Source organism: Cervus elaphus, chromosome X (genome assembly GCF_910594005.1).
Source record: "Cervus elaphus chromosome X, mCerEla1.1, whole genome shotgun sequence".
NCBI lineage: Eukaryota > Metazoa > Chordata > Mammalia > Artiodactyla > Cervidae > Cervus > Cervus elaphus.
The window spans coordinates 63,867,874-63,888,293 of record NC_057848.1 but is presented as its reverse complement, the minus strand read 5'-3'; the positions used below and the strand labels follow the sequence as shown (position 1 = coordinate 63,888,293).

General features: G+C 41.5%; 1 protein-coding gene across 1 annotated transcript; it reads right to left on the bottom strand.

Moving 5' to 3' along the window:
• Nucleotides 1-266: 266 nt before the first annotated feature.
• On the bottom strand, nucleotides 267-1,703 carry LDOC1 (LDOC1 regulator of NFKB signaling). Its single transcript, XM_043895498.1, has one exon. The coding sequence runs from the start codon at nucleotides 1,555-1,557 to the stop codon at nucleotides 1,117-1,119; it is 441 nt and encodes a 146-aa protein (XP_043751433.1). The 5' UTR covers nucleotides 1,558-1,703; the 3' UTR covers nucleotides 267-1,116.
• Between the last annotated feature and the right edge of the window lie 18,717 nt (nucleotides 1,704-20,420).

Here is a 20,420-nt window from a genome sequence, read left to right as displayed (position 1 = left end):
ACCTGCCTGCTCAGCCACCCCTTACCCATGCCACCTCAGAAGAACCAGAGAACATTCCCTTCACCAGGGCTATAAGAAAGGCGTTGGTGGGGGTAGTACCAGTTTCCCCATAAAGCCCTGTGGTAACCGTCCTCTGGAGCTTAGCCGTGACAGTGGGGAGTACAGAGATTGAAAGTTGAACTAGATTCCCTGATACCAGTGGGAATAATGAGAGTCAGGGTGAAAGTGGCAAAGGCCAATGATAGCCCTTAACCATCAAAAGACACTTTTTGGTTTTTTTTGGTAGTGCTTGTAATTTATTGAAAAGAATGCAAATGCTTTTTCCAGGTAGCATTGAGGAGCTGGGCTGAGTACCTGCTTTTGTTTGTATTGTTCAGTTTTTAGTATTTTTGTCCAAATGCACACCTCTATGGGACTGCTGCAATTTTGAAACAAAGATGACAGGTGTGCAAAACTGCTGCATAGGAGAAATGTCAACAATTGGGCTGCCAGGCACAATGGGCCCCTGTAGCAATCTGGTGGGGCAGGAGGAAGACTCGGAGTTAGTAGGGAACAATTAATCAAGTTGAAAGATTAGCCCCTGGGGAGGGGGGTGGAGTTGTTGGTGAACAGTCCAAATCAGTGTCCCAGGAGGTGTAGCCCACAAAGGCATCTTCTAGGTTGCTCCTGATCTCCAAAGGCCGGGTCTGTCGCTGGAATCTGGAAGAGGGTGCTTGGGTGGCAGCGCAGGTCGCTGGGCAGAGGTGCAGGCCTGACAGTCGGCAGGGCAGAGTATAGGCTGACCGGTTTGTAAGACGGGCTTGCCCTAGAGCTGGCGCTCAGAACACAGTTCTAATGAGCGGTGAGGGTCCTGGGGCTGGCCAGAGTGGGCGGCAGAGCGCACTTCAGAGACGCCCCAGCCTCAGCAGCAGGTGACTGGAGAGCACTATGCCTGGAACAAAGACAAGCACTACGGCCGAGAGTGGAGGGCGAGGAAGACAGCCAGAGGGGAGGGAAAGGCCAGGGGATCGCAGCGTTAGGGGAGCGCGGTGGCTCCGGGCGGGGCGAGGCGGGGAGGCAGTAGGGGGTGGCGGCGGGCAGTGCCCTTCCCCCTCCTAGGCCCGAGGGTCTCCGGGCCTAGTAATCATCTTCTTCATCTTCGTCTTCGTCGTCTTCGTCGTCATCCCAGCCAAAACACTGTTTCATCTCATCGAGGAAGGCCCGGTAGTCGCCCAGGATGGGGCTATCCATCTCAATGTAGGGCACCACCCACTCCTCGGCTTCCCCGGTGAGCAGGCTGATCAGGAATGCCACCTTCATGGCGTCGTTGCAGAATCGGTTCTCGTTGACGAGCATGTAAGACGCCGTCTGCACGATAAACTCGGGGAGCCGGGAGCTCTCGCCGTCAAACGTTTCGGGGAAGGGCACAGGGCAGCTCGGCGGACGTACCTGGCGCAGCAGGGTGGCCCTCTCGCACACCAGCAGCCGAAGCTGTTCCATGAGCTGGCTGTTCTCGATGCTAAGGGCGCGGTGCCGCATCAGGAGCGCGTGCAGCAGCAGGACGAGCTCGTCCACCATGGCGAACAGCTTGGAAAGGCAGGGCAGGGCGCAGCTCGCTTCGGCTGGGCTAAGGTGCGCTCGGAGGCCTCGCAGGAAGTGCGTGTCGGCGGAGACGCGCGGAGGCTAGGGGCGTGGGGCGGTGCGCGCAGGGGTCCCGGCGGCGGCGCAAGCTCCGCCCACACAGCCGAGCTGACGGCCCCGCGCCGGCGCCGCCCGGCTGGAGGGGGCGGGGCCGGGGAAGGCAAGGGGCGGGGCCGGGGTGGCGCGGGCAGGCGCTCAGGGTCCGCGCTTGCAGGTTCCTGGGCAGCTGGATAAAGGCGGAGACCCAGTCTTGGATATGGGTCCGGCCGTAGTCTGGACGGTGCAGGCGCTAAAAAAACCCATCTCTCAGAGAGGTTCAACCTGCTCAGGTTTAAAGGACTCACCACCCTTCAGCCAAGCCGACTCATACATTTTGGTGTTCCTTGGAGGGCCAGTGGCCCCTGGGTTCCCTCTGAGTGGTTTTAACACATTTCTTGGCTTATGAAATCTCCCTCACCCAAACAACCGTTAGCAGTGCTGGCTGCACGCCAGCGTCACACCCTGTAAGAGTTATGAAAGACCCTCAGGGGTCCTGTCTTTCATGACAAAATGATATTTAAAAGGGACTTTTCTTTGGTTGGAAAATAGTATTGTGTACCTATATCCCTTTATTTAAAATTATTTTTGTAAATAGCAAAGTGTAAAAAGTTCTGCAAAATTTAGCATCCAATCACCATTTGCAGGAGTCCTGCCTATCTTTGACTCTACTTCTGTCCTAATAATAGTGTTCCTTGACTACTGGGTATTTATTCCCTGCTTAACAATAAACACTTGTGTTTTTAAAATGGCTTGCTTTTCTACTTCGAATGCAATTATTCAAATAGTTGACAAATGAGTTGGGGAGACAGCCTCCGGGCCACCACATTCTGTTGGATCTCCTTTTAAAATACATTCCCGGTCGAATCACTTCTTGTTACTTCCACCAATACCACTCTGGCCCCAGCCCTCCTTTCTCACACAGGCTGTTGCAACTAACCACTTAACTTCCATTCTTCTCTTCTTATAGTGTATGTATTCCCCAGAGTAGGGGACAGGACTCCTTTAGAACAAAAGGTAGATCACTTCACCTCCCAGCTCTAAACCCTCCAATAGTTTTCCCCTCTCAGTCAAAAGAAAAACCAAAGTCTTGGTAATGGCCTCGCAGGCCCTGCCTCATCTGTGCCTCCTCTTAGATCCTGCTGAGCTCTAACCACATTGTTCTCCCTGCTGATTCTCGCACACTGGGAAGACCCAGAGGAATCGGGTGGAGAGGGAGGTGGGAGGAGGGATCGGGATGGGGAATACGTGTAACTCTATGGCTGATTCATATCAATGTATGACAAAACCCACTGGAAAAAAAAATAAATAATAAAGGGGAAAAAAAAAGAAAAAAAAAAGAAAAACAAGTAGCTCTGGCCCCAGGATCTTTGTACTTTCTATCTTTTCTGCCTTGGAAGGCTCTCTCCTCATTTAACTGCCTGACTCTTTCTGCCTCGGGTTTCAGAGAGGACTTTCCTAACCACTTCATCTATCAGAGCACCTCACTCTCTGCCAGTACTCTCTAACCCATTACCTCGCTTCATTTCTCTACACAGCATTTATCACACCAGCAGCCATCATATCATACCACACTTTGTGTATTTGTCAGCCTCCACTTTAATATAGAAGTCTGTGTGCACAGAGGCTTTGCTTTGTTGGTTGCTCTATCCATAATACAAGAAAAGTGCCTGGCCCACAGCAAAACTCCATAACTTATTTGGTGGATGAAAGAATCTCAGGGTTCAGATGTTAAGATAAAATTTACAAGTGGTGGCAGCACAGAGTGTTCAGAAATGCTCAAGTGTCTGGTATGTTCTATCTCTGATCATGAATAGTTTCCATTGTGAAATTATGGCTGACGTAATAAAAGTGGCAAAATAAAATTTTTAAACCCTACTCTGTCCTTTTACAATAGAATTCGATGGACATCCATGGAAGTGAGAAGCTGAGAAAGAGGAGAGAAACAAGGCCAAGGTCCAGGGGAGAGGAGGAGGATCCCACTGTGGTGAGGGTGGGCAGGGAAAAGGACAGGCAGGTAGGAGTATGAACCCTTGAACTCTCCTGGGATGCAAGCTCCCCCGCTGGATCAGAAGGCCCTTGAAACCAAGCAGGGACCCTCTCTCATTCATCCTTTCATCTTCTGCATCTGAAAGCATTAACTAGTTGCTCCATAAGTGTTCAGTGGCTGGAATGAAGGGACAGGAAGTGGTGGAGGTAGTTTTCTGGGCCTCCGGCTCATTCACAGCTCAGGGTGGAAGGTGGACCTGCCTGGGGCCACAGTGAGTATCCATCTCTACTTTCCAGCTCTAGACCCTAATCCTGGAGGAGGGGTCTAGGGTTTTAGTCCCAGAAGCACACATCCTGCGGCAGGCACTGGATCTGGCAATTGGCGTGGGTTGTCTTGTTGACCTTTGCACAAGGACCATATGTGGGGATGGGCCCTCTGGGAGCCTGAGACCCAGGAGTTAAAGACTTGCCTAAACCCAGGAGAGCAGTATGTTGGTGGTATGATAGATACCACTGTCTCAGCTTCTCTGATTATTGTGCCCATGTGCTTCCACTGAAAATTATTTCTGCACTGGACTTCTGTGGATTAGGAAGGTCTTTTGAGGACCCAGAGCTGATTAGACCCTTGCTGTCCTACTCCCATTCCTACAAACCCATAACAGAGGAAGTCAGGGAGGAAACCATAGGAATCAATCACTAGTATTACCTCTGAGTGGGCTCTGGGTACCTAGAGAACAAGAAATGCCCAGGCCAGAACCGACCACAGAGCTGAGCAGGGATTTTGTGAGGTGCTTCCCAACCTGGAGGGAGAGCAAAAGAGACAGGCAGTTCATCAGTGACTCATGAGGGAAGCAGTTGGGAAGAGGCCGGTAGTACCACTAGAAAAATTATATAGAATTGTAATGCTCATGTTAACCAGCTTCCTGGTGCCTATGAGGCTGTCCGACCAAGGTCAAGGCCTACTAGCCCCTCCTTGCCCATTCATCCTGCTTACGACTGCATGGTGCCTTCCTTCTTCCCCTTTCTCCTCTAAAGTGACCCTTAAATGTTCCTTTATGGCTATGTGAAGATGCTGGCGGCAATAAGTATGCCATATGACTTATCTCAGACTCAGAAACTTTATCAGAACAGCTCTGGCCCAGAACATTCCAAGGGGGGTTCAAACTCCATGCTTTGGCATGAGCACGGGCCCAAGGCCAAGGGAGTGAGTGATCCAAGGTGCTGATCAGCTGATCATTTCTACCTCCTTCCAAGCTCCAAACACTGCCCTGGTATGTGTGTGTGTGTGTATATATATATATATATATATATATATATATATATATATCTAGCAGTCAGACTGTAAGATTCCCTTGAAATAAACACAAAAACATCCCTAGATTTTTTCATCTTCCAGAGGAATGTGTACAGATTGAGAAAGTCAAGCTGACACTTGAATATGCAGACAGGAGCAGAAAACAGTTTTGAAGGGAATATTTGCCAGAGGGTAAAATGGATGCCACTAAGATGTGGGCCTCTGCCCATACACACCTCCCCTTCATTCTTCTTAACCAGGTCCACCTGGGGCTGTGTTTTTACGGTAACCACACCTGCAGGGCTGTGGAGACCTTCAGCCTAAAGAGAGCATAGGAGGGTACAGCTTTCTTCCTCCTGTCTTCATCCTCTCCAGCTCACCAAAGTGCACTGAAACATTTTTTCAGTGTTTATTCAAGTACTGAAGAAACATTCTTATGTCAAAAGAAATTAACTAATACTGGCATGCTGAAATAAAAAGGAAACATTCCCAATACCTTTCCTTCTTCCTGCAAAATCTCACTTAACAGCATTATTGAAAATCCAAACTTTGGTTTGCCTCCTTCCATTGTGTGTGTGTGTGTGTGTGTGTGTATGGTAGATATGTGTGTATATATATAATATATATGTAAACACACACATGCACACACACATACATAGTGTTTACAGAATCCTAATACATATAGTTCTGCTAACAAATATATGTCAAACTCCCTCACATGTCAGGAGGCACAGAGATATGATGCACAGAGCCGTCTTCTTCATAATTGCATAGTACTCCTGAATTTGTTAGGTACATTCTTGCCTCAGAACCAAAGAGATCCAACATAGCTCAGTTTCTCAGATGATGCGGGAGAAGGATGGCAACAAATACACTCACAGTCCCAAAGATATAGAACTGGAAAATCAGATTTCTATAACTGAATTATGATTTCTATGAGTTAATGTCTTATTATTACATAATCAGTATTCTTCATGTATATTTTTGGATGGCTGTCATATAGCATTTATTGCCCACAGTATATTGCACTAGATTTTTCTTCTCATGGTTTTTCATTCCTAGTTATTTTAATATAACTAGTATGTTGAACATGCAAGAGTTTATATAGTTGGTTTGTTTCTGACATTTTCATACATTTTAGGAAGTATCTGGTGTCATCATAAATTTTTTGTTGTAAGTGTTAAGAGTGTGGCTTGGCACAATTTGTGTTTATTTATTTTAAGTATAATTTAGACCTCTCTTTCAAATTGGCTAGTTACTTTGATTTAGACTAAATTTTTCATGAGGAAAAATGGATGTGGTGAGTTGAAAATGACCATAAATTCTTTGCCACTTAACCTATCAAAAGTGAAATCACTCTTTGCGACCCCATGGACTATATAGTCCATGGAATTCTCCAGGCCAGAATACTGGAGTGTGTAGCCCTTCCCTTCTCCAGGGGATCTTCCCAATCCAGGGATCAAACCCAGGTCTCCCACACTGCAGGTGGATTCATGACCAGCTGAGCCACAAGTCACAAACCACAGTTCTTTACCTTTGGCCCATCAAAAGGTAGAAACAATTTCGTCTGCTCCTTTAATCTGGGCTGGCATTGTGACTTGATTTGACAAATAAATTGTGGTAGAAGCAATTTGTAACTTATGAGGCAAAGTCTTAAAGACCTGAAATGTCTGCCTGTCACTTGGAATGCTCCCTACTGGGTGGGAGCCAGCCACCATATAAGAAGTCTAACTACGCAGAGACCGTCATGCTACAGGGAAGCTCACTGTAGCCCCATGGAGAAAAGGAGGTCATGAGGAAGGGCCATAAGGCAGCAGACAAACTTGAGAATGAAGCTCCCCCTTGGACACTCCAGCCCAACAGAGCCATCGCCTGAATGCAGCTGAGTGGACGACACCAGCTGACTGCAAAGAGAGCCTCATGAATTCCAAATCTACATAAACTCCAAGTTGACAGAATCATGAGCAAATAAAATGGCAGTTGCTTTAAAGCATGAAGTTTTGGCATGGTTTGTTTCATGGCAGCAGAGAACTGAAACATGGAAAAACTCAGGATAGGCTGCAGATATTAATAAAAGTATGAACTCCATGTCAAAGAACTGATATTATGCTAGGAATCCGTGCATGCATGCTAAGTCTCCTCAGTCTTGTCTGACTCTGTGCGATCCTATGGATTGTAGCCCACCAGGTTCCTCTGTCCATTGGGATTCTCTAGGCAGGAATACTGGAGTGGGTTGCCATTTCCTCCTCTAAGGGATCTTCCTCACCCAGGAATCAAATCTGCATCTCTAAAGTCTCCTGCATTGGCAGACAGGTTCTTTACCACTAGTGCCACCTGGGAAGTCCTAGGAATCTACAGTCCTGTCCTATTTTCTTAATTCTGTATTTGTCTACTTGGTATTCATTAATTACAGGGCCAAACTAACAGTCAAAGTTGTTTATGTCTCCCCTGCAGTCCAGATCTCAGATTCTGAAACCGTCTCCTGTATCTAAGTCACACACACCAAGTCAGTATTTCCTCTGACCTAAATCAACTCACGGCTAGGTACCAAACATTAGGGACAGTCCCTATTCCTCAATGCTCACTAGAATTATTTAAACTAGCTAATCCTAAACTGTTTACCTAGCCTTGACTAGCCTTTCCCATGAAAACTCCAGTAAAGTCTCTCTGGCCTAAGTCTTCACCCTCACTCCTTTCTTCGTTTTGACTAAAACCTGGTGTTTCCCAGGTGTCCCTGCTTGGCATGGCATGCCCCCTCTTGTCAATGGCATTGACCTCTCCATATCCTCTTTCAGTCCATAAATTAAAATTAAAATTCTGTTGGTACAATTGAGACAAGTCCAAAGTAACCACCTCCTGTGGGGAACTGCTCAGGAGTGTGTATGTGTATGTTCACATCTGTCTCTTTGTGTGTCTATATCCATGTGGATATACACGTACTACTGCCCTCTAACACCATGTACCATGTACCACGACATGTACCATCATGGTGCTACTTGTAGTTAGAACTGGCAGTGTCACAGTATGACAAAGGTAAAATCAAAACTGACCATGTTTTCCAATGAATATGTGTGCCTACATAAAAACAGTGAAGCACATTTCAGAGAAGCATTAGGAAAAGAATAGAATTCTTGAAATCTGGGTTCAAATTCTCATACTCTTACTTACTGTGACTTGAGCAAGTCTCTTAATTTTTCTGAGTCTCAGACTCCTATGCAATAAATATTCCTAATGGTGGTTTAGTCGCTAAGTCGTGTCCTACTCTTGCGACCCCATGGACTGTAGCCTTCCAGGCTCCTCTGTCCATGGGATTCTCCAGCCAAGGATACTGGAGTGGGTTACCATTTCCTTCTCCAGGGGATCTTCCTGACCCAGGAATTGAACCCAAGTCTTCTGCATGGCAGGCAGATTCTTTAGCAACTGAACTACAAGGGAAGCCCAATATTCCTAATAACAGGATCCAAATCATAAGGTTGCAGTGAAGATCAAATGATCAAATACAAAGGTGTTTGTCAAAAATAAAGCACTGCACACAGATTGCATATTATTTTTCACCAGATAATTGTGATTTATTAGTCTTACAGTGACTCTACTACTTGTATTTTAAGTTTAATGTGTAGTTAATTCACTTCTCTTATCATGGTATCCATAAATCTAGCTATGATGTTTAACTTTTAAAAATGTTTACTCTTGAATAAGAAGTAGTTGGAAGCATAAAATAAGGTTTTATTTTGGTTTCTGTCAGTTAAAAACACGCTTCTCTCATAGATACGAGATGTAAGGTTTCTGGTTTTGTTTTTAGGGAAAACCAGTGTCCATTATGACCTTCTGAAGGCCAACCTGTAACATTTTCTATTTCCTCCTTCCATCTTGGGAGAATCTGTGCCACATCTGTGACGCGGACACATGATGCTCTCCCTGAGTAAAGAGGCAATTAATTGTACTTCCAGAAACTTTCTTTCATCACTGCGCCACCATGGTGATCACCTGGGAGAGGCCAGCAGACTTGGGACATCTGAGAGACTGGAAGCGAGGTTTTTCTCAGTCCTTGCAGCATCTCTGGTCACCCTTCTGCTGAGTCCCATGATTCTCTCCTCTCAGGCTCCCTAGGGTTTCCTACTGGCCCTTCAAGTCCCTTGTCTCCTCCTTATCCACTCAAGGTCTATTTCTCTCAACACAGAAAAATGAGTTCATTAAAAATGAGTTAAAAAGTCCTCCCAAGGGAAGAGGAAGCATGTGATGTTAAAAAGTATCCCCAGTACCTTTCTCAAACCCCATACTGGTTCCTGCAAGTATACCAGTTGCTATGCAAATTGGCAATGGAAGTCACAGTGTTGGAGGAGATGGTGCCAATTTCTCACTCTACGGGCTCCAAAATTGTTAAATGAGAGAAGAACCTGCAGAGTGCTCCACTAATGAAAGTACTTCAGATTTCAAATGAGGACATGAAGGGCCATGGAAGAAGAGTAACATGCCCAGGGCAAACATAGGACATTATCTTTAAAGGCAGCGTGGAACTGTGCAAAGAAGACTGGATTAGGGGTGCAAATGCCTGGTACAGCTTTGACATCTGTCATGTTCTCTTTCAGACAAGCCCTTGAGCACCTCTCAGATCCAATTTCCCTATTTATAAAAATGAATAAAAAATGCCTCCTCACAGAGCCAGTGTGAGTCTCAAATGAGAAAATGGATATGAAAGTAAGTTTTAAAGTGTAAAGTGGTTTTCACGCATTAATTCTGAATATGCATTCTTTTAAAACTTGTTTGAAAATAATTTCAAACATACAAGAAACCTGTATGATTTTGAAAAATCCCTACATGTCCTTCCCCCTGGTGAACCAACTGTCAACATTTTACCATATTTGGCTTAGCTTTTTCTCATAGTCAGTGTTTGTATGCTAATCAGTACATTTCTGTATTATATTTTTTTCCTAAACCACTTGAGAGCTGCAAGCATAAAGGCTCATTTCTACATATTATTTCAGTGTGTATTTGCTATAAACAAGTACACTGTCCTATAAAACCTCAGCCTAACTATCAAAATTAAGGATGCTCATTCTCAGTTGTATCAGACCTATCCAACTCTTTGCGATCCTATAGACTATAGCCCCCCAGACTCTTCTGTCCATGGAATTCTCCAGGCAAGAATATTAGAGTGGGTTGCCACTCCCTTTTCCAGGGGATCTTCCCAAACCAAGAATCCAAACCTGGGTCTCCTGCCTGTGCCTCCTGCATTGGTACATGGGTTCTTTACCACTGAGCCACCAAATTAAGGATATTGTAATGCTATTATTTAATCTACTTATCTTATTAAGATTTTCTTCAATTGTCCCCCCAATGAAATGTTTAGGTCCAGAATCCAGCCCTGAATCATGTGTTACATTTAGCTGTCATGTCACTTCAAGTCTTTCCTTGATGTGACTTTAGCTTTGGAGATTGCAGGCTTTCTAGTAACAAACTGTTCCTCCATTCCTGATAGTTCTCTGTTATTAGATTCATACTATGCCTTTGGGGAGTTTTTCTCAGTGCATCATATCAGAAAGCACACAATATCCTTTTATTCCATCACATGTGATGGTAACTTTTAGCAATTGGTTAAGATGGTTTCTGTCAAGTTTCCCACTCCAAAGTTAAGACAATTATCTTGTACATGTTAAGAAATATTTAATATTAGCTTGCATTCTACTTAAAAAGAGATTTTTCCATCCTATTATTTATGTTTATTTTTATCAGTAAGGCCCCTTAGATTCCTATTTTATTTGAAGGTTGTAACCCGTTACTGTCTATACTCATGTCAAAGCTCGAATTTCCAAAATTTCCCAAGTGGGAACCGTTTTAAGCTGCATCCTGTGTCCTTTGGATGTACTTACCTTACTCTTTGAGAACTTTCTTTCTTTCATGGATAATAAGCCATTCCAGGGTCATCTTGTACTTTTCTGGCCCCCACTCTGGAAATACCCATTTCTCTGAGGGAAATTCATTACCTGCAGTAGAGAATGGTTTTCAGAAATAAAGATGTCATGGTTAGGAATGCAAATTGTTATTGGTATTACAGATTTTTCACTTCTGGAACAACTATATAGCCATATGTGAAAACGATGGACCTCATACCCTACTTCATTCCATATATAAACATTAACTTGAGACAGATCATAGACCAAAGGTAAAAGTTAAAACTATGAAGCCTCTATCCAGAAAAGAAAAACACTATAAATTGGACTTCATAAAAATGAAAAATGTATTGTTTATCAAAAGATGCTCTAGCAATTATGAAGAGACAAGTCACTGAATATATATACACAAATATATACATCGAGAACTAACATACAAAATAGGTAAATAGATTTTAGAATACTTATATAAAACATATGTATCAAGAATATATAAATCACTCCTAAAAATGAGCAATAAAAAAAAAGCTCTTAGAAGACAGTCTTTTCAGGTTTTTACAAAGCCGAACATACCATACAATCCAGCAGTTGCATTGCTTTGTATTTACTGAAATAAGTTGAAAATTTACATCCAAACAAAAGTCTGCACGTGAATGTTTATAGCAGCTTTATTCACAATCACCAAAACTTGGAAGCAAACAACATGTCTTTCAACAGGTCAGTGGATAAATAAACTGTGCCATATCCAGACAATAGAATAACTCAGCAATTTTTTAAAAAATGAGCTACCAGGCCAAAAAAGACATTGTAGACTTTAAATGTATATTGCTAAGTGAAAGAATTGATGCTTTTGAACTGTGGTGTTGGAGAAGACTCTTGAGAGTCCCTTGGACTGCAAGGAAATCCAACCAGTCCATCCTAAAGGAGATCAGTCCTGACTGTTCATTGGAAGGACTGATGTTGAAGCTGAAACTCCAATACTTTGGCCACCTCATGCGAAGAGCTGACTCATTGGAAAAGACCCTGATGATGGGAAAGATTGAAGGCAGGAGGAGAAGGGGACGACAGAGGATGAGATGGTTGGAAGGCATCATCGACCCAATGGACATGAGTTTGGGTAAACTCCAGGAGTTGGTGATGGACAGGGAGGCCTGGCATGCTGTGGTTCATGGGGTCACGAAGAGTTGGACACGCTTGAGCAACTGAACTGAAGTGAAAGAAGCAATCTGAAAAGACTACATACTATATAATTCCAACTATATGACATTCTGGCAAAAGCAAGACTATGGAGACAGTAAGTTTAGTCGTTGCCAGTGGCAGGTTGAGGGGTAGGAATGAATAGGAAGAGAAGAGAAGCTTTGTTGGGAATGAAACTATCCTGTATAATAATATAATGCCATTATACATTTCTCAATACCCATGGAATGTACAATTGAAAGAGTGAACTCTAATGTTAACTACAGACTTTAATTAATAATAATGTATCACTATTGGCTCTTCAACTGTGACAAATATACCGCATTACTGAAAGATGTGAATAGTAGGAAGAATTTGTAAGGGAGAAGGAGGTAGAATTTGGGCACTCTGTACTTTCTGTTCAATTTTTCTGTATACCTAAAACTGCTCTAAAATTAAAACTTGTGCATTAAAAACAAAAGGCAAATGACTCAATTTTTTAATGGGCAAAAGTCTTGAATAAACTAATCTGCAAAAGAAGACATAGAAATGACCAATAGGTATATGAAAAGGTGATAAACATCACTAGTATAAAGGAAATACAGTAAGAAACTACTTTATTCTCATTTAGAATGGCCAAATTTTCTAAAGAACTGACATGATGTTGAGAATGTGAAATGGCTGGAACACTCATACACTGCTGTTAGGAAGTAAAATGGTGCAGCCACTCTATAGAGTTGACAGGCAATTTCTTATACGGTTAAACATATATCAGCCGTATGACCCAGTGATACTGCTCCTAGAATAAAAACATATGTTCACGAAAGTTTTCTACTAGAATGTTCATAAAGCATTGGAAACAACCCAAATGTCTATCAGCAAAAGAATGAATAAAACAAATTGTGGCACATCCCTATAATCGGCAGCACTCAGCAAATTACTAATACACACAACTCAAAGATGAATCCCAAAAGCATCATTCTGAGTGAAAGAAGCCAGCCATACCTGTATGGCTCAATTTGTATGGAATCCCAAAACAGTCACAATTACATTTTGGCAGTAGAAATCAGAACAAAGGTTGCCTGAGGCTGGATGTGCAAGGGGGATTTATTACAAAGAGACACAAGAGAAATTTTAAGGGTGATGAAAGGGTTCTATATCTTAACTGCAGTGATGATTACATGGTTCTGTACAACGTTAAAATTCATCCAACTGTACACTTAAGATCCATACCTTCTAATTTATATAAATATACTTGATTTTTTTAAAAGGACTGTGGAGTATTATCTCAAAGACCTTAACAAAAGAAACATTGATGCAAAATTCTCAACAGAACAAATCTGACATTTGATAATAAAGACACAGAAGTGCTTTTAGCATTTGGGAAAAACTAATGAAGCATAACTCCCATGACTCATTTTGGAAGATACTGCTAATTTTCAAATTTTGATTATCTGTCTCTCAGGGTCCATTCAGAAGGCACTCTTTTTGTATAACATGTATGTGTACAAATTTCAGTTACCGTGTGTTGTGGCCTGAATTGTGTCCTCATCCCAAAATTAATCTGAAGTTTAACTCAGGGCCTGGAAGATCCCCTGGAGAAGGAAATGGCAACCAACTTCAATATTCTTGCCTGGAAAATTCCATGGACAGAGGAGCCTGGCGGGCTACAGTCTATAGGGTTGCAAAGAGTTGGACACAACTAAGTGTGTGCACACAACCACCATTATGTCAGAGTGTGACCATATTCAGAGACAGGGAATTTACAGAGGTGATTAAGTTAAAATGAGTTAAGATGAGCCTTAATCCAATATGTCTAGTGTCTTTACAAGATGAGGATATTTGGTCACAGACCTATACAGATGGACAATGATGTCAGTTCAGTTCAGTTCAGTCTCTCAGTCATGTCTGACTCTTTGCGACCCCAAGGAAGATGTTGTAAAGACACATGAAAGAGGGAGCCATCTACAAGCCAAGGACAAAAGCCTGGATCATGTCTTTCCCTCATGGTTCTCAGAAGGAACCAACCCTACAGATATCTTGATTTTGGGCTTCCAGCCTCCAGAACTATGAGAAAATAAATTTCTGTTATTTAAGCTACAAATTTGTGGTACTTTGTTATGGCAACCTTAGCAAGCTAATACACCATGGTTAAGTTAGCTAACACCACTTTCCAAAAACAGAGTTCAAATGTCAGTTACCACTTGAATAATTGCATAGCGTGTTAGTCGTTCAGTCATGTCCAAGTCTTTGAGACCCCATGGACTGCAGACCATTAGGCTCCTCCGTCCATGGGATTTTTCAGACAAGAATACAGGAGTGGGTTGCCATTTCCTTCTTCAGGGCATAAGGTACAGATGTTTTCAACTAACTCTTCAGTCCACATGTTACTGTATAAATAACAAATACACATCATGATAAATGACCAATCACATCATTTTTTACAATGTGTCAATGATTGGTCACTAAACAGCTGATATTCAGTTCAGACACAGACGGCAGAGCACACATGCTAAATGTGTTACATACTTTCCTCCCAGGGAAAAAGCCATGTGACATTTTATAAAAATGGATAATAGAAAGATGGTACTGGTCAACAGATGAAGGTATAGCAATGAAACAAAAAAATAAAACCAAGCATGATGTGGGAAAGTGGTCATAATGGAGAGAATGAAAAAGTCACAGAAGTGACACATTCAAAAACACATTAAAGGACCCATAAAGAAATTTCACAGTACTAAAAATGCAAAGGAGATGATCTATATCTAGAAGCAAGTATGATCATTTGCCAAGGTATAGAAAAGATGCTTATTTGCTATCATTTGCCCCCTATGTGCTGGGAAGCGGTTGTGATTTTCTAGGATCTCAAGGAAGCTCTGAATGTCTATCCCTGTCTGTGGTTACAAAGCAGATGTCCCTAAGAGCTTACTAGGAATCTCCCGGGAATCTTACATCTGCCTATGCATCTGGCTGCAACTGCTGCTGGAGTGTAACAGACGGATCTGTTCAACCTTCTAAATCTCATGCAAGTGTCTCTTATTGGCAGACTTCAATCTGGGACCATTTAGGAAAGGAGATTCTGAGAAACTATTCTCTAGCTTCTCTTCTGTGATGTAAAAACAAAACAAGCAACAACAACAATAAAAAGCTTAAAATCGTTTGATGGTTGTAGTAGGGAGAATAATGGCCACTGAAAGATGTCCAATCCCTGGAACCTGTGAATGTTACAAGTGAAAAGGAACTCTACAGATAAAATTGCACATTTTTAAAAGGTGAATTGTACTGTATGTAAATCATCTCAATAAAGTGTACATTTAAATCATCTCAATTAATGTATATTTAATAAAGTATACACCTGGGGCTTTCCATGTAGCGCAGTGGTAAAGAATCTGCCTGCCAATGCAGAAGACTCAAAAGACAGAGGTTCGATTCCTGGGTCAGGAAGATCCCCTGGAGAAGGGAATGGTTACCCACTCCAGTATTCTTGCCTGGAGGATTTCACAGAGAGAGGAGCCTGGAGGGCTACAGTCCATAGTGTCGCAAAGAGTAGGACATGACTGAGAACACACACACACAACATCTCAATAAAATATACATATATATGAAGAAACACTCGTGCTTACACTAAGAAGCATAGTGTAGGGTTACGCAGTATTGTAGTCCATGCACTCTGTTGCTGATCTACTGCCTTGTCTTACTGATGCAGGTATTAGAATCAGGGCTCTAGGCCCCTTGGTCCTGCTGGACCTTCAGCTTCAGTTCCTCTAACTTATGGATGAGACATGTTCAACTTCTTAATAAAAAACTTTAGCGTCTCTTGAAGTTCAGCCGCATCACCAAAGAGGTGATGGGAGATTGATGGGGATAATTAGCTTATTCTAGTACTTTTCTGGTTTCTCCATCTTACACATGCTTTATCTCCTAACTTCCCACCCTGCTCTCTTCAAAGCAAACACAAACTCAGAAGCAACAGTTGTATAGAGATCCTTTTACCAGTTCCCACAATAGCACATGATCAAGTGATTCCTATAATAAATGTTGCATTCTTTATTACTTGTAGTGGTTCTGATGCAGTGGCCATACAGGTCTGGTTTCCATTCTATCTCCATCTATCTGCTTGGACAATATTATTGCCCACTTTGCTTCCCCACATTTCCAAACTACATAGCAGTTCTCCCAGATACAAATTCTTTCAGCTTTTATTTTATGACAAAAGTAACAGACTGTGCTTTAACTGCTCCCTTAAAGCCACATTTTGCCATTTCCAGTCTCTATCACAAGCAAACAATATGAAAAAATACCGTTATTTTATTGATATAAATGTGCACCATTGGGGATCCTTTTTGTAAGCTAGTTATCCTATGCTTTATCTTATAAGATCTCCCAATCTGTGAACTTTTTCATCTGAAGTGGGAATTTTTGATACTGACTGATTTTCATTAAAAGACACTAGACTATGTTCTGAGTCAGGGTAGAGGTGGTGGAATATTAATGTCCACACTGATACAGACTTTCACACCAGTGAAAACCTAAGATTTCTCTGCTAGGTTTGAATATACTTATTTTGGCAGCCTATAATCAACATAAACCTTGGACATGGAAGAAAGTAGAGACAATTCCCTATGATCTAAGCTAATATCCTGTGAGATATGGTTTATCTTTTCATTTAAGTTCTGCTATTTTGCCTGGAGAAGACTCTCAAGAGTCCCTTGGGCTGCAAGGAGATCAAACCAATCAATCCTAAAGGAAATAAATTCTGAATATTCATTGGAAGGACTGAGTCTGAAGCTGAAACTCCAATAATTTGGCTACCTGATATGAAGAACTGACTCATTGGAAAAGACCCTGATGCTGGGAAAGATTGAAGGCAAGAGGAGAAGGGGACAGCAGAGGATGAGATGGTTGGATGGCATCATCAACTCGATGGACATGGGTTTGAGCAAGCTCCGGCAGTTGGTAATAGACAGGGAAGCCTGGCGTGCTGCAGTCCATGCGGTCTCAAAGAATCAGACACGACTGAGCAACTGAACTGACTGATTTTGCCTGGACTCAAAGATAATAGAAAAATCATAGTTTGAAGAAATATGACCAAAATAAGGCCAAAGCACTTAGCTCCTTTGTATTAAAAAGCCTGGTCTTACTTTTCCAAAAAGAATGGCCAATAAACCTTTGAGATAGTTGGCCTCATTTTGTGAGCAAAGTGAAACAAAACTACAATGTTGATAATATAGCACTACTTGTTCATATAACAAATTAAACAAGATATGCACATTGTTTCAGTGAACAATTGCCTTAAGTGATGCTTCAGAGAACTGTTCATTACAAAGTGATAAAATATGAAACTAGTAGAAACTGATTTCTCAAAGTAACACCAAATTTTATCACACTTTCAAAAGAAACTACTGCAAACAGCGATAAATCATAGCTTGGCAGCAGTAGGTCCCTAGGCTTCTAAGAAAATAGGATTGATGCTCTAAAGGTAAAATTAAAGTTTGCATTCCCATTAACTTTTAATTAATCAACTCCGTACCTACCTCTGAAAACACAATAGCACTCTCTGGAAGCCCATTTTTGATGGACAGTTTCGAGACAAAACCTCTGCGTTACTTCTGTTGTGATGAGACCTGTTATCTCCTTATAACAGCTCAATAGCCAAAGGAGCTTTGTGACTCAACTAGAACACTTGCGAGAACTGAGGACAAATGAACTGAAGGTAGCCTGTATTTCACCAGGGTTCTAATGTCTTTCATTAGAACGCTCTTGGGCATTCAAGTAGTTTGGAAATGCGTTGCCTCATTATCTCATGGAAGCCTTGTAGGTTTTATATTTGACACATAACATTGTATAAATTTCAGGTATGCAACATATTAATTTAATATATTTAAATGTTGTAATATGATTACCCTTTGTAGTGATCATTAGCACCTCTATGACATAATTACCATTTGTCGTAGTGGGCCTAACTAACTTCTAGTCTCTTAGCAAGTTGGCTGATTATAATACAATATTGTTGTTTATATTCACTAAACTGTGCCCCAGGACTTACTTTTCAGCTAGTTGCAAATTTGTATCCTTAAATTTGATCTCTCCTATTTCCCTACCCCTCTGATACTGGAAAACCCTACTCTCTGTTTTCATGAGTTGGGCTTATTTAGACTCCACACATAAGTGAGATCACATAATCTAAGTACCCATCAATGGATGAATGGATAAAAATATACAAATATTTCAACTGTGAGAAAGAACAAAATCCTGCCATTTGAGACAAACAGATCTCTGAGATATTATGTCAAATGAAATGTCAGACAAAGGAAGACAACTCTGAAAGTCTATAGTTTTAGATCTAGAATGAACCTTGGAGGTCACTCAGTCCAAGGTCTAGAGTTTGTAAACTTGTTCCATTAACAAATGCAGAGGGTGAAAATTCCTAACAGAGTAAGGAGATGTTGATAGTTGAGGAGATAAACACAGGGCCAAGTGAAGATGACTTGAGGATGGCTTTGAGTTTCAGTACTTTCTGTCCTTGCTGCCACATACCAGGAAAAGTACAGGGTTGCCTTATGCACTTGGGGCTAAGCCATCAACGTTATGATCACCCCTTTTCCAATCTGCTCAAGATCTATGTGAAAGGACTTTCAGAATGAAACGGAAGACTTTCTATGCAAGGTTCTTATTTTACATGTGGGCCTTCTCACCCTATCCTTACCTATTCAGATCAGAAAACTACTTGAGATATGATTATTTTTCTGACTCTTAGTTTGTTTTAATTTTTCTTTCCCTCTAGTTTTAGTAAAAATTTTTATTTTGAAAATCCCAGTTTGTCATATCTTGGCAATAAGGAACAAAAAAGTAAGATAAAAAAAATTGTTGTTTTTTCTTTAGCTACAAAGGAAGTGGCTATAGATTTCTCTTGACATGAGGTTTAATAAGAAAAATTGTAAGAGAGAAATGCCAAGGAGAAGGCAAAAACTCAGAGTGAAAGAGAGGAGTGCACTTGCCCAACGTCTCCCATGGGCTTGGAGAAAATGTTTCAGGAGCAGTTCAGTGGCAACAACACAGTAATGATAAGAACACTGGGAATAATAATGGGCAGAGTTAAGAGTGCTGGCTATGCCATGTGATTTTAGGTAAGTGACCTGACCTCTCAACTGTAGCTTCCCCTTCAGAAAAATGTACTGCCAAATTTGAAAAATTATGTATATTAAATCTTATAATCGTTTAGTTGCTCTTTGCGATCCCGTGAACTATAGTCCACCAGGCTCCTCTGTATATGGGATTTCCCAGGCAAGAATACTGGAGTGGGTTGCTATTTCATTCTGCAGGGGATCGTCCCGACCCAGGAATCTAACCTGCCTCTCTTGCACTGCATGGGGATTCTTTACCACTGAGCCACCAGGGAAGCCCAAATCAGAAAATGGATATTAATTGAAAATAATTCATAGATGATAGGCATTCAGCGGATGTTTATTATTAAGAATGTTCCTTCCAAATCCATTATGTAGTTTCTTGGGCAGACCACTCCTGACTCACAAATGTTTGGATGTTTGGGGGCTTCATATTTTTTAAATATCAGTTTTGGACATTGGCTTTCCATCTGAATTTTGTTGTAACAGTAGTCCCTTTCCATCAGAAATTGTAATGTTCTGTGTTCATTATAATTTGTGGCTACTCTAGAAATATTCATGCTGTAAATGATATGCTTATTACCCAAGAGAAACACAGTCTGAACTACCCAGTTGAGCTGGAACTAAATCAACTTTTCCAAAAGTGAATCATAATCCTCACTAATACACTTTGACTGCTGTTCATTATGCTTGTAATTGTGGCTGATACATTTATTGAAATATTTCCATCTAACTGGACTCTCTCCCAACTAGTTAGCATATGATAGACACCCCTGCTCCATCAAGTCTTCTGATATTGAGCAAGAATGAGGGACTAAATGCCAAGAAAGTTCTAGGCTATGGTACTTATATTTTTTGGTGTGTGTAAACCATGAGAGAAAATTCTCTCATAAGAGGAAAAAGGATATTGTCTATCACTTTTTAAAATTAATAGGTTTTATATTATAGAGAAGTTTTAGGTTTACAGAAAAATTAAGCAGAGACTACTTCCCTCCCATTTTTCTGTGTTGTGAAAACTTGACACATTTCAGATGAGAAGTTTATTTTCTGCTCCTTTCACTCCTGAAGAATTCAATTTTAATAATAAATATGCTACAAAATGAAATGTTATTCAATAATCATATATTTCTTCTTATTATGAGCTCATCAAAAGTGTAACTTTCTACTACTGATAATCATTTGCAAAGGAAAAGGGGAAAAATGTAGGATTTTCAGTTCTGAATAGAAAAATATCCAAAAGAGATTTTTGTGCAGTCTTCCTGTGCCAATAAAAACACTAGCTTCATTTCA